Genomic DNA, 15,741 nt, shown 5'->3' on the forward strand with positions numbered 1-15,741 from the left:
AAAAAAAAAAAAAAATTGCAGGAGAGAAAGATATTTAATTGAAATATTCACCAAATGAGAGCAAGGGAGATTATCATAATAAGATGTGTATATGTATACATGTGTGAGACTGTATGTGCATATACACACACATGTGTTGACACAGACTCTCACCCAGTTGCCCAGGCTACAGTGCCATGGCATCAGCCTACCTCACAGCAACCTGAAACTCCTAGGATCAAGCAATCCTCCTGAATTAGCCTTCTGAGAAGCAGGGACTAATGGTGTCTGTAATGATAGTCAGGTAATTTATCTTCTATTTTTAGTAGAGATGGGGTGTTGCTCTTACTCAGGCTGATCTCCAACTCCTGAGCTGAAGACATCCTCTCATCTCAGCCTCCCAGATAGCTGTCAGTACAGATATATGCCCCTGCGTCCAGCCAGGGCACAATATATTTTGAGGCTAAACCTGTGTTATTTCATAAAATATACTCTAAGTAGAAATTTCCAGAAAAAGTAAAGAATACAAAATAATAATACAAGGGCTTATTCGGTAGAAGCATATAATTCCTTTTTATTATTTTCCATATATATAAGATACACAGCAGCACCTTAGGTCTCCCTCCCCTTGCACTTGCCCCTGAAGAGGGAACCCCACTTTCCTAAACCTGTTCAATTTCATGTAGGTTTCCTAGGCCTGGGAATTGAAGCGATTGTAGCCATTCATTTGCTATGTAGTCTCAGCTAAATGTAACTACAAAGGACCCTAAATACCCTGCATGCTAAAGGTAACTATGGAGCCCAGCTAAATGTACTACAGAGGACACACGCAACTAGTGGGTATGCTCATGTCCACGGGTATAATATATATATAATATACCCCTGGATAAAGAGACCAGAGAAACACAGAGAGAGGAAGAGCGCTTTAATCCCGACTTGGCTTCTCTCAGCTGGTATTTTTTTGTATTCTTTTCTGTAAATAAATCCTGTCTTACCACTGATCTTTGGTCTGTGGATTCATTCTTCAAATCACCAGACCAAGAATCTACTTAAGACGAAACTCCAGTATCACAGTCACCAATAAATATGTGTTAATATTAAGATAGCATTAATAAGAATTCACCTACAGGTTAAAATAAACATTGGCGAGCAACCAAGAGAAAATATACTATATACAAACGAAAAGTAACTAACATATAGGTAAACAAACAGAAAGAAAATGAAATTGCCAGTACACACAGGCTTCATTTATATTTACCTTTTTTTCTCATTGTCTTAAAATATACAGAGTTGAATACTTTCATACAGTAAGTGTCCCAAGTGACTTATAGATAGGAAACAGATTTTATATTTTTAATATTTTTAATTTGACACAAAAATATAATGGAGTATTATGTTATGAATATTTCGTAAGTAATGGTACATTTAGCTACAATTTCCCAGTTTCCCCATGCATCTATGTCTGGCAAATTTTGGAACACCCTCTATAGGCAGAACGCTACAAACACAACTGACTGATGTGAGCTGACCTACTTCAAAAAATTCAAAAGAGATAAGGAGGAGTGGCTCATGTCTGTAATCCTAATTCTCTAGGGGGCAGAACTAGGTGGATGACAGGAGTTCACTCACATTTTTCAAAGAAGAAATATTAAAAAATGGCCAACAAGCATTTGAAAAGATCCTTAAATTATTAATTATTGGAGAAATGCAAAGGAAAATCACAATGAAGTGTTACATCATACTCACAAAGAACACTGAAAAAAGTTTGTCAAGGATATAGAAAAAGTGGACGCTTTAGGGGCCGGGAGCAGTGGCTCACACCTGTAATCCCAGCACATTGGGAGGCTGACGTGAGTGGAAGCTGGAGCTCATGATTTGGAGACCAGCCTGTGCTAAAGTGAGACCCTGCCTCTAAAAAATAGCGGGGTGAGGCTTGATGCCCATAGCACAGTGGTTATAGCGCCAGCCACATACACGGAGGCTTGTGGGTTCGAGCCCAGACCGGCTGGGACAGCTAAGTAACAATTACAACTGCAATAAGAAAACAGCCAGGTGTTGTGGGAGGCGCCTCTAGTCCCAGCTGCTTAGGAGGCTGAGGGAAGAGAATCACTAAAACCCAAGAATTTGAGGTTGCTGTGAGCTGTGACACCACAACACTCATGGAGGGTGACATAGTGAGACTCTGTCTCAAAAAAGAAAATAATACTTGGGCAGGCAGGGTGGCGAGAGTCTGTACCCCCAGCTACTTGGGAGGCTAGAGACTCTGTCTCAAAAAAAAAAAGAAAAAGAAAAAAGAAAATGAACACTTTCTGAAATGTTGGTGAGGAAAAATGATGCAGAAACTATTAAAATGCACAAAGGTTTCTTAGAAGACTAAAATTAAAAGTTATTATTTGATCTAGCTATCTCATGCCTGGGTAGATATCCAAAATACTCACGATAGAATGGGAAAGTGACATGTTCTCACTCACATTCATTGCACCATTATTCATAAAAGCCTAGATGTGGCCAGGCTCAGTGGCTCACACCTGCAATCCTAGCACTTTGGGAGGATAGCTGGAGCACAGGAGTTCAAGATCAGCCTGAGCAAGAGCAAGACCCCGTCTCTACTAAAAGTAGAAAAAGCAGAGTGTTGTGGGCCTGTAGTCCCAACTACCTAAGGCTAAGACAGGATGATTGCTTGAGTCCAGGAGTTTGAGTTTCCTGTAAGCTATTATGTCACCACATTCTTCCCAGGGTACTCTATACAGGGAGACAGAGTGAGAGTCTGTCTCTAAAAAGAAAAAAAAAGCCAAGAGGTATAAGCAACACAGATGTCAAAATATGTGGCATGTACAGACTATGCAGTATTAATCAGCACTGGAACAGAACATCTTCTCACATCCAAGGATAAGGACAAAACTCAAGACTATCACGTTGCCAGGCACAGTGGCTCATGCCTGTAATCCCAGCACTTGGGAGGCTGAGAGATGGGTGGACTACCTGAGCTCACAAGTTCGAGACCAGTTCTGAGCCACAGATAGACCCCTGGCTTTACTGGGCATTGTAGTGGGCACCTGTAATACCAGGGAGGCTGAGGGAAGAGTTTCTCTTGAATCCAAGAGTTTGAGAATGCAATGAGCTAAGATGCCATGGCACTCTACTGAGGGTGAGCAAGTGAGACTATTTCAAAAAAACAAACAAACAAAAACCATGTTAACTGAAATAAGCCAGAACAATGTGACAGTACATGTGTACACTAAATCGGATGGATCTTAAGTAGTGAAACTCACAGGAACAGAAAGCAGAACAAAGTCTGTCAAGGACTGGAGAGAGGGTAAAATGAGCAGAGGATTTGGAAAAGGTACTGAGTTTTACTTTGCCAACATGTAAAGATTATAGACGTCTTGTGCATAACAAGTATGTTTCAAATACACTCAATACTACACAAACGCACTTACAGAGATTGAAGGAGGCAAGCTTGGTTTTGGCCAAAATTAAATTTTTTTTTTTGAACTTCAGAATTTATTTAAATGGAGAAGCTGGGCTTGGCGCCTGTGGCTCAAGCGGCTAAGGCGCCAGCCATGTACACCCAAGGTGGCAGGTTCGAATCCAGCCCGGGCCGCCAAAACAATAATGATGGCTGCAACCAAAAAATAGCCAGGCGTTGTGGCAGGTGCCTGTGGTCCCAGCTGCTTGGGAGGCAGAGGCAGGAGACTCGCTTGAGCCCAGGAGTTGGAGGTTGCTGTGAGCTATGATGCCAGAGCACTCTACCCAGGAGGACAGCTTGAGGTTCTGTCTCAAAAAAAAAAAAAAAAAAAAAAAAAAATGGAGAAGCTGTCTGAACAGGAGGGAAAAGAAAATTAAAAAAATAACATCTACGAGAAAAAAGCCAAAAGGCACATAGGGCACGTTTTGTCCTTCCCTCTTACAGGTAAGGGACTAGAGGCAACCTGGATATACTTTCAATTCCTGAATTCTAAACTTCATTGTACAAAATGCCACTTGAAATATGTATTAAAATCCTCAGCCAGGACAGTTTTTCAAATCTCAAAGTTCCCAGGAGAGGTGGGGCTGAGACAGCATGGAATGTGCAGCCTTGGTCCCCAGGAGTCCTGGTGGGAGGACCAAGGCCCCCAGGAGGCAGCACCACCTCACACAGGCCACACTGAGAAGGTCACAAGAGTTAACAGAGAAACAGAGGGATGCTGAGTAAAGGTGAGAAGGCACAAGTCCCGGCCCAAGCCCATCATTTCCATGACGGCTCATTTAGCATTTTCTATTTATGTTATCAAGTTTAATCCACTGAACTTAACTTACAATTTTTTAAAATGGTAATGGAAAATAGTTATTATAGAATTGCTATTTTTATGTTTAGCAATTAAAAAAAATCATTAGCTTTTATAAAAATTTCTTCAAACAGATCATTAGAATCTATAAAACAGCAGGAATTTCACAAGGACTGCGTGTAAGTTGTACGTTGGACTCCCAGACAGGAGCGATTCCCATTCTGGGTGGCCAATAACACTGTTCTAGGTCATGAAATTAGTATCTCATGATAAATATTTTATTCTACGTGGAGACTGCACAGTTAAAGGCACAACTGCATGTTCCGATGAAACAGGAGTGACCTTGGGATTGCACAGAACTTCCAGCTGAGAGCATGGCAATGGTCCTCAGGAGTCCTCCTCCTTGTCTTTAAATTTCAGAAATTCTTTCTATAGATTCAAAGATCTTGGCAACAAGATTCAATGTTTCGGCTCAGGAAACCAGCTGCTTGATGGAAGCCTGTGCACTGTTCATGATAACATGGAGGTTCCGCAAGGCCACATCAGTGTTCTGCTTCACAACAGTCAAACTGATAGCCTCGCCTGACCTCAGAGCTTCATTCTCACGTTTGAAGTTGGAGACCTGAGCCTGGAGCAAATTTATTTCCTGTTTCAGTTCCATGGCGTGATTTTCTGCCTTTATAGCCAGTTCATGCTGAACCACCGACTCCAGGTCATGGTAGTCACTCTCCTCCTTGATCATTTTTGCTTCTAATTTCCACTCAAGTGTCCTGACCATTTCTCTTTGAGTTTCAGAGAAGCTCTGAATCTCATTCAGCTCTCTCCTTAGCTTAGAATTTTCATGTTTCAGTGCCTCCTAACTTATCTGCAGCATTCCTAGGTTCCAGTCTCCTGGAAACGCTCCGTGAGCTGCAAAGTCTGTGCCAGGACTGCCTGCTGGAGATCTGGAGACACACCAGAGTGTGTTTCACTCAACATCCCTGAGGGCAGAGACTTGGGCGCCATCAGCTCCTACGGAGTGGAAAAAAAAAATGACAGGTAAGTGCCACAGGCTGATGTGCTGGCATTGACCCTTGCAGAGTGAGTCTGCTCCATGGGGGATGGCAGATAGGATTCAGTCCACCCGTCATCTTCATCTTCCTCCTTGTCTAGGAGGTCGCTAGCTCCTGTTGGGTCTTGGAAAAATGGCTGCTGATAATCCAGGTCATACCCCACAGGCTAGGTGGTCGGAGAGTTGTGGTCGAGTCTCACTGAGTGCTTCCAGGCTTCCTTTGAATAAATTCTGTTGGTTGCATCTTCTTTGGACAAGCTGATGTTCTTGGTTTTCAGAAATTCTTTAAAAGAAAATGGACTTGCCTCTTCAAGATCTTCAGGTTTGTCATCTCCAAAAGTGTCTGGTGGGCTCCGGATGGACCTTGCTTAGTACACTTCCCCTTTCCATAGCCAAAACCATCGGGAATGAGGAGGCTCCCATGCTCCTGGCGACACGGGTAGCCCCACACCGCTGCAGGACCCGCGGGCTGGACCTGTTTAGCCCAGTACCGGTGGCTTCATGGCCCCAGCTCTACTCTGGCCATGGCCGCCGTTCTGAGCCTCCACTGAGGCTTCCCCACTATTAGAAGTGCGCACCAGAAAGCAGTCAGCCCACACAGGGAGGAACCAGAATTGATGCCAAAATTAAAATTTTAAAGTGCTAACAAAAATATTTACAAAGTTTCTCAAATATTACCTGAAAATTACAAAACTTTTTTCCTCTCCAAATATAGATTCATCAATACACAGAGGCCAACAGTAAGACTATTCCCATGACTATTAACCTAGATGGGACACAATAACCAGTGAAATTCACCCAGGAAAAGAAATATTCAAGATAAGCCATAAACAAACTTGGGGTAATATTCATAGAAAAAACATACAGCTATGATTAGCAGAAGACATACAGATGATTCATTTAAAATTGAACCACATATTAAAATATAAATTAGAGGTTTCAATCAAAATTATACTACACAGATGAAACCAAACACAAAATAAATTGAAGTTTAAAAGCCTACAACAATAAGAAACACACTAACATGGAATTGCAAAACAAGAAAAAGAAAATTAGATGTTAAATTCTGTGTACAACATTGCTATACCATTTTTTAAAACTTTTTGGGTTACTTGGAATCCTACCTGCAATCTGTAATCCTACCACTTTCGGAGGCCAAAGTGGGTAAACTGCTTAAGCTCAGAAGTTTGACACCAGCCTAAGCAACAGTGAGACCCCTTTCTCCACTAGGAGAAGAAAAGAATACCCACGAGTTGTGGTGGGCAGCTGTAATTCCAGCTATTCTGGAGGTTGAGGCAGGAGGATTCCTTCAACCTAGGTTTAGATATTGTTTGAAGCAGGGATGATGCTACAGCATTCTAGCCCCAGCCAACAGAGTGAGAGGCTCCATCTCAAAAAAAATTCTCTTTTCTAGGTTTGGAGCTCATAGCACAGTGGATAGGGTGCCAGTCACCTACACTGGGGCTGGCGGGTTCAAACCCCACCCAGGCCTGCTAAAAACAATGACAACTACAACAAAAAAATAGCCAGGCATTGTAGTGGGCACCTGTACTCCCAGTTACTTGGTAGGCTAAGGCAAGAGAATTGCTTAAACCCAAAAGAGTTTGAGGTTGTTGTGAACTATGATGTCACTTTACTCTACTGAGGGTAACATAGTGAAACTCTGTCTCAAAAAAAAAAAATTCTCTTCTCTAAATAACTAGTGTTCCACTGGAACTGTGGACTGATCCAAAGCACATATGTTTTCTTAACATCAGTTAACATTTTATTGAATGAGAGCAGGTACATTGAATATTCTATGTAATATATGGCAATAAATTTTCAGGGAAATGTACAATTTATCAGTATGAAGTACTTTATTAGAAAATGTTAATGAATACACATTTAAAAAGAGTAAGATAACTTTATTATGTTATCAGTATATTGCTATTTTTACAAAAACTGAAAAAGTTTAATTCACCCTTAGAGGCAATCGAAAGCCTTACGTTTCTAAAGAAAGAATACAAACTTTGTAAAATACGATAATTCATCGATAATTCATACTATGTAAAATAAGCATTTGGGAAAAATCAAAATACAATTTAGATATAGGTTGAGGAAAGTAATGACAATTCTGTTGATTATCTTTTTGCCTAAAGTAAACTAGAACTTTCAAGTGAGCCTTTTAATAAATATAGAATGCCTATTCATTGCTAAATTATGTTACTCAATTTGAAATTCTAACAGATAGTTCTGAATATTTAAATCTAAAATTACAGAAAATTGGATACAGAATAAAATGGAATGTGAAAACATATATAGAGACAGTATAATCAGCAGCACGATAGAATACAAGTCCCATGTTCTTCTCTACCCACCATGGGAACAAATATTTGGGAGCCATCTACAGAGAAAAATGTTCTAATGACACTTGAGCACAGCGACTCAGACCTGTCATCTCACCTACTTAGAGGCTGAGGTGAGAGGATCACATCAGTCCAACAGTTTGACAAGCCTAGGCAATACAGTGAGACACCATCCCACAAAAAGTGGTTTTATGACAGCTGTAGGATCCAGGGAGAAGGCTGTGAAATTCTCCTAATGTTCTCAAGGGTGTCATTTAGAGAAGGCAGAGCATCATTTACTTGCAAACTACAAAAACCCTGGTCTTGGTTACTGCCTCAACTCAGTCCCACTGAGAATTCTGAAGTGACTATGTGGTCATCTCCAACTTCTCCTAGCCATGATCTGGCCATCCAGAGACCTGGAGGAAGATGAACACTCATGACCATGAAGACAGGCTTGCAGATCTAAGCACTGTGTGTGTGTATGTGTTTACATAACTTTTTGTGTATATATTTATATATATATATAGACACTCTAGAACCTCCATCTCACTACATTGACCACTTCCTCAAGTTGATCTGATGTTCATAGACCAGACATACACCACATGTGTGTTTTGGTACAGCGGGCCTAGTTCCTTATGCTAATCACCTCTGTATGTTGACAAGTTTGTTACAGTCCCTTGAGTGGTCAACTTATAGAGGTTCTGCTGCGTATATATGTGTGTGTGTGTGTATGAAAAATCATATCCTGATCTAGAGGTAATTATAGAGGAAGAACTATTTTGTAACAACAGAGACATGAATATATTCTCAGGATTTCTCTAAATTCTCCAATGACATAGTATATTTAAGAAATTCAACTACCAGAGTTGGGGTTTCATACCTCCAATCCTAACACCCAGGGAGGCCAAGGTAGACTACTTCAGCTCAGGAGTTCAAAACCAGCCTGAGTAAGAGGGAGATACCAACTGTACTAAAAATTGCAAAACTGGCCAAAAGTAGTGGAGGCAGCCTGTAGTTCCAGCTGCTTGGGAGGCTGAAGCAAGAGGATTGATTGAGTCCAAGAGTTTAAGGTTGCTTGAGCTATAAGGCCATGGCACATGACTCTTGTCTCAAAAAAAGAAACAAGAAAGGAAATATAGGGAACAGATACCTATAACCGTATTAAGGTCAGCAATTAGAGCACAAAGAAATTAAATTACTCACGACAGTTCATATAAAAAGAAAATTCTGGGGTTTTCTGTTTTGTTTTTCTTTTGAAACAGAGTTTTACTTTGTTGTCCTTGGTAGAGTGCCATGGTGTCACAGCTCACAGCAAACTCCAGGTCTTGGGTTTAGGCAATTCTCTTGCCTCAGCCTCCTAAGTAGCTGGGACTACAGGAGCCCTCCACAATACTCGGCTATTTATTGTTGCAGTTTGGCTGGGGCTGGGTTTGAACTTGCCACCCTTGGTATATGGGGCCAGCACCCTACTCACTGAGACACAGGCATCTCCCTAAAAAGAAAATTTTGAAGTTAAATAACATTAGATTTTCTTACATTTTGGGAGATTCTTAGTGTTCTGATAAAATTACAGACTGTCACATCTGCAGAACCTTCTTTGAAAACTTCATAGAATAAATAAGTAGAAAGCAGATAACATACAACAACTCTTTGTGCTGTTCCTGGAATTTCTGAACCAAATACTAATATCACCACTTCACACACATATTGTGGATATGATGCTAAAGAAAAACAAGCCTTTTTCCCAGACACAGTCTCAGTCTATTGCCTAGGCTGGAATGTCATAAGATCAGCCTAAGCAACCTCAAACTCCTGGGGTTCAAGCAGTTCTCCAGCCTGATCCCCACCCACCCAACCCCAGCTAGGGGAACCAAAGCCTACCTTATTTTTCTATTTTTAGTAGAGACAGGGTCTCACTCTTGTTTACACTGGTCTCACATGCCTGAGCTCAACAATCATCCTACCTTGGGTCCCAGAGTGCTAGGATTCCAGATGTGAGCCACCACACCCAGCCTAAAGAATATTAAAAAAAAAATTTTTTTTCACAAAGATACTAAAAAATACACAAATATTTTATGTCCTTAAAAGCAATGGAAGAGCAGTCCCATTATAGCTATAAAAGATACTTTTTTTTTTTTTGTAAGTTCTTTTATTTTCACTATAACCTAGAAGAAATAGCACTGAAAAGTAAAGTTCTTCTGGAAATTAAGGACTAATGAAACAGGCATAGTGGCTCACAACTGTAAACCTAGCACCCTGGAAAGCCAAGCTGGGAGGATTACTTCAGCTCACAAGTTCAAGACCAGCCTGAGGAAGTGTGAGACCCCCTCTCCACTAAAAAATAAAAAATCCATTAGCCAGGCATTGTGGAAAAACCTGTAGTCCCAGGTATTTGGGAGGCTGAGAGAGAAAAATTACTTGAACCCAATAGCTTCAGGTTGCTCTGTGCAAGGCTGATGCCATGTCACTCTAGTGTGAGGCAAGAGAGTGAAACTCTGTGTCAATAAGGAAATAAAAATTAAAAAACAACAAAACAGGCCGGCGCCTGTGGCTCAAAGGATTAGGGCGCCGGCCACATATCCCAGAGGTGGCGGGTTCAAATCCAGCCCCGGCCAAAACTGCAAAAAATAAAATAAAATAAAATAAAATAAAAATTAAAAATTAAAAAAAAAAAGTACAGAAGTGCCCTTATATATGAACAAGACAAAGAAACCCAGGATTCTCAGAAATCTATCCCAATGAATCTGAGCTTCCCTAGTCATACTATATTGTGTGGCTTCCTCCTTGACCTTTGGACCTCCGACCACTGTTACCTGCTTCATTCACTCCAACCTACCTGGGGGCTTGACTACTGTCTCATGTGTCTTCACCTTCCAGGGTTCTTTGCTTTGCTCCAGACAGGTGATAACATCGGGCTTAGAGAGCGTAAGACCTGTTGTATTAGGAAAAAGGAACAGGACTCTGATTTGAATTCTTCAAGTGGTCATCTATTACCTTGCTAAAGTAGAGAAAAGAACACTTTAGAACATCCTGAAAGAATAATCCCCCAATACACGTTCCTTACAAAAACTTTAGAATCTTTAAAAAGTATTTAAAGTTGGAGGATTTTTAACTCCACCACCCAGTAGTATTGAAATAAAATTTGGTGCTAGAAATCAGACTTAAAGGTGTGGGTAACAATCTATGCCAATACATTTCTGAAATTTCCATTAATCTAGTGAAGGATATAAACCAGCCAAAAAAGGTTAAAATTAATGCCAAAATAAATCATCTCTGGTATTTTCTTTTCTATACCATGATATCCCTAAATTGTCCTTAGAAACAAGAAACTGATACTCATGCAGTCAAGTCAAAGAAACTGAATAAAAACCTTTTACAAAGAGATAATATGAATAGCTTAGTGTAGACCAGGAACTGTGTATTTCAGTTCTTCTCACCTAGGAAGACCAGGTGTCTGTAGTTCTCCAACATGACGTCCCAATACAAAGTCTGCTGAGCAGGGTCCAGGCAGGCCCACTCATCCATAGAGAACTCTACAGACACATCCTTGAATGTCAACAGTTCCTAAAAAACAAACATATTTACCAAGAAGCCAGAGGGAGGCTGAATTTCACTTTTAGTTAAATGAGTAAAGAGAACTTATTCTGACTTATATGAAAGCCTGGAATTACCTAATAAGGTAAGTATAGGAGAGACATATTCCCTCATGTGTTGTCTAACACTGAGGAAAGGGGACGGCATAAGATGCATAAAACCAGTGTACACACTACACTTTTTTTGTTGACACAATAGAAATGAAAGGCTGCCAATACTGGCATGTATATTTTTGTGTCTTATTTACACCATGTGTACGTTTTTTATATGAAAATGTCATGATGAGGATTGGCACCTGTAGTTCAGTGGCCAGGGTGCTGGCCACATACACTGGGGCTGGAGGGTTAGAACCTGGCTCTGGCTGCCAAACAACAATAACAACTACAAAAAAAAAAAAAAATAGCTGGGACATGGCACCCACAGCACGGTGGTTACGGTGCCAGCCACATACACTGAGGCTAGTAGATTCTAACCAGGCTGGAGCCATCTAAACAACAATGACATGTACAACAAAAAAACAGCAACCTGTAGTCCCAGCTACTTAGAAAGCTGAAGGAAGAGAATCACTTGAGCCCAAGAGTTTGATGTTGTGTGAGCTGTGATGCCACTGTACTCCATTGAGGGCCACATAGTGAGACTCTGATTCAAAAAAAAAAAAGTCATAATGAGTTAAATGGTATCTCTAAAGATTTAATGTGTACACTAAAGAACTAGAGATCTTGAAAAAAATGTAGAAATTTATTCAGAAGATATGGGGTGAAGATTCAATTTCTAAATTTTTTTTTTTTTTAGTCGGAGTCTTAAGCTGTCGCCCTGGATAGAGTGGTGTCACAGGTCACAGCAACCTCGAACTCTTGGGCTTAATCGATTCTCTTGCCTCAGCCTCCCAAGTACCAGGGATTACAGGTGCCTGTCACAGGGCCCAACTATTTTTCGGTTGGAGTTGTCATTGCTGTTTAGCAGGCCCAGCTGGATTCCAACCCGCCAGCTCTGGTGTATGTGGCTGGCACTTTAGCTGCTTGAGTACAGGCGCCAAGGCTCAATTTCTAAATTTCCAACAAGCTCAATGGGAATGCCAGTGCTTCTGTCCCATGATAATATTTTGTCAAACATGCAGTGAACTGTAGCACTGGATTTATCCCAGTTGATTTCTGAAGCAATAAACAAAGATGACATCCATTCACAAGTGCAAACAATATTACTGTTAGAATTTTCCAAATTCTAACATGATAATGCAGGAGAAAAAGTGGGCACAGGCCTGGACCTTGGACACATTTACCCAAGAGGCAATCATTTCCTTGTCTTTCTCCGCCTTGGCTTGATTTCCTTCTCAGGGGAGGTTATCTGGACATATTACTCCTGCATCTTGATCACATGCCTTTAAAGGCATGACCCTAACCCCTTCACTACTACCACCTACCATATCCACAGGAAGAGGGACCCTGAAGTACAGAAAAAATTTCACCCTTTCCTGTTCTTTATCACAGGAGTCAGGGAGAAGAAGATTCCACATAAAGCCAGTGCCCTCCCATGCCAGCAAAGTACGAAAAAAAAAAAAAAAAGGAAATGAAAGTATGGGCCCTGTGACCTCTTTCTGTAAAAAAATAAATAAACTCCACTCTCTGAAATGCACCTGGAAACCCTCATGCTTGATACTCGCCTAACCTTAGCATCACATGCGGACATATAACGAAAACCACAGGATGACACAGCCCAGACTCACAGAATCTGTGGGAAGGCAGAGTCACAGATGAGCTGCTTCTTCAAACTGGCCATGAAATCCTAACTGGAAGCCTGGGCTGAGGACCACTTAGTTAAGCATCACCTCTCAAGGTTTAATATGCATACAAGTTATTTCCCATTATGCCCATTCTAAGTATCTGATTCTGCAACAGCAGCACCTACTCTACTTCCAAGCAAATAATCACTTTATACAAACAATGACTATTTATGTCCTTGCTTAAGAATTGTAGGAAGAAGGCCAGGCGTATGGCTCACGCCTATAGTCCAAGCAAACTCGGAGGCTGAAGCAGGTGAATTCCCTGAGTTCAGGAGTCCAGACCTGACTGAGCAAGAGTGAAACCCCATCTGTAAAAAGAAGCAGGTGTTTTGGTGGGCACCTCCATCTATTATCACCTACTCATGAGGCTGAAGCAAGAAGTTGGCCTGAGCCCAGGAGTTTGAAGTTGCTGTGAGCTGTGATGCCACACCATGCTATGCAGGGTGACAAAGTGAGACTCTGTCTCAAAAAAAGAAACAAAAATTGCACCAATTGTTTTGAGCCATTAACTATAGAACGATGATTGCAGAATACCCACAGGAATTTTTTTTTCAGCCCGAGTCTCACAATGTCACCCTTGGTAGAGTGCTGTGGCATTACAGCTCAAGGTAACCTCCAACTCTTGGGCTAAAGCGATTCTCTTGCTTCAGCCACCCAAGTACCTGGGACTACAAGCACCCACAACAATGCCTGGCCATTTTTGTTGCAGTTGTCCTTGTTGTTTAGCTGGCCTGGGCTGAGTTCAAACCATCAGCCTCAGTGCATGTAGCTGGTGCCATAACCACTGTCCTGAGGGTGTCAAGGCCCAGATAGGAATTAAGGAAGGAAAATAGTGAGCAGTTAACCCCCATTTCAGTTTTGGTCTAGCTCATGTCAGCTAGACTGAAAGATGGCAAGACACCATTTCAATGAGACATCCACACCTACACATAGAAAGCTCCCACACATAGTTTCCCAAACTCCTGATCCCTTTTACCACCTTCTGGTCAGCTCAGGAACCTCAGGTGGTCTTTCCCAGATTAGTCAGCCATCTTCCCATGTTGCTCTAGAATAAACGACTTTTTCTTCCACAACTCTGGCATTGTGACTATGACTTTTCATGAAGGAAGAGTCAATCTTGGGTTTAATTAAAATTTTGAAGGTTTTGAGTGAGTCTATGAAGTGGCTTGTTGAACAACTCCCCCTATTGTTCCTGTTACTCCTTTTAGACTACAGCAGCACTCAGGTGCAGAAAGCAAACACAGCAGAGTCCTCTCTGCTCAACACTTTGTAACAACAAAAATATCTCTGGGTCAAACAAGACTACAAATCACAGTCTTGAGGCATGGCAGTTTGCTGGCACTTTATTGGAAACAAAAAATAGGAATGAGGACAGTCTCAGGTATACTCAGTGCACATCTGTCACCCAGGCTGAGTTTCTGGCCTCACGGTCTCTGGATCAGTTTCAGGTCTCAAAATATGAGGAGACTTGAAAGACAGAGACAGGTAATGGCTGATTGCCACCCTAGAAAAGTAGTTTCTAAAACTGTACAGGTTATCCTCAAAGTCACCATACATAGGAAAAATTGTAGCTAAATATACTTTTACAAAATGCTCATTACACACTTTTACACAGAGATGGTAATACATAGAGAATAGCTTTTAAATGTTTTGTAAAACTTTGTTGTAAATGGGGTGGCACCTGTGCCTCAGTGAGTAGGGCACTGGCCCCATATACCAAGGGTGCGGGTTCAAACCCAGCCCCAGCCAAACTGCAACAAAAAATAACCAGGCATTGTGGCAGGCACCTGTAGTCCCAGCTACTTGGGAAGGTGAGGCAAGAGAATCACCGAAGCCCAAGAGCTGGAGGTTGCTGTGAGCTGTGACCCCACAGCACTCTACCGAGGGAAACAAACTGAAACTCTGTCTCAAAAAAAAAAAAAATTGTTATACATAAAAGCACAGAGAGCTACAATTTCCCCTTTCCCTGTGTATGGTAACTGTAGGGGCAACTTTGGGACACCATCTACTGTAACTGCTCAAGGAGGGAGATTGGAAATTGGCAGAGAGCGTTGGCTTCGTTATTTGGAACAAAATGCACTTTGCTCTACAATTATGCCTTGTCACTAGAAAGTACAGATGGAAAGCACCTTCTAGCGTTACACTCAGTGGGCATCATCTTTTCTTTTTCTTTTTTTTTTTTTTTTGAGGAGACAATCTCACTTTGTCACCCTCAGTATGGCGTTGCGGCCTCATACCTCACAGCAACCTCAAACTCTTGGGCTCAAAGCCATTCTCTTCCCTCAACCTCCGAAGTAGCTGGGATTATAGGAACCTGCCACAAGGCCTGACTATTTTTAGAGATGGGGCCTTGCTCTGGCTGAGGTTGGTCTTGAACCCGTGAGCTCAGGCAATCCGCCTGGCTCAGCACCCCAAAGTGTAGGATTACAGGTGTGAGCCAAGGTGCCTGGCTCAGCATCATCTATGTTTATGTCATATCTGGTAATTCTGGATAGTATGTAAAAATACTATATAATTAAAAACAGGAGTCATTTCGAATTCTAGAAGAACCCACCATAACTGTAGACAGAAAAAGAACTGTCATATTAAACCACAATGTGATGTTCATGTCAAACAACCTAAGAGATTGCAATGATGAATTAAATCACCATAATTAGTCCTCAATAAAAAGACCTGACAGCACCATTGCTTATGCAGGGTATCCATAAAGTTTGTGTGCAACTTAAAATAGTAAAACCC

The 15,741-nt window shown here is 41.4% G+C and overlaps 1 protein-coding gene and 1 pseudogene across 1 annotated transcript in view; both read right to left on the reverse strand.

Annotated features, from left to right (window-relative positions):
- Positions 1–15,741, reverse strand: part of LOC100953647 (putative zinc finger protein 730) — a 38,488-nt gene that overhangs the window by 7,227 nt on the left and 15,520 nt on the right. The window contains exons 2-3 of the mRNA XM_023508998.1: positions 11,066–11,192; positions 10,465–10,560 (exon numbers count right to left, since the gene is read on the reverse strand). Coding sequence (XP_023364766.1) covers positions 10,465–10,560; positions 11,066–11,192 — 223 coding nt within the window. The remainder of the gene's footprint in view (positions 1–10,464; positions 10,561–11,065; positions 11,193–15,741) is intronic.
- Positions 4,607–5,227, reverse strand: LOC111721751 (annotated as a pseudogene).

This window comes from Otolemur garnettii, unplaced genomic scaffold (assembly GCF_000181295.1).
Source record: "Otolemur garnettii isolate 467f Iridium unplaced genomic scaffold, OtoGar3 scaffold00305, whole genome shotgun sequence".
Lineage (NCBI taxonomy): Eukaryota > Metazoa > Chordata > Mammalia > Primates > Galagidae > Otolemur > Otolemur garnettii.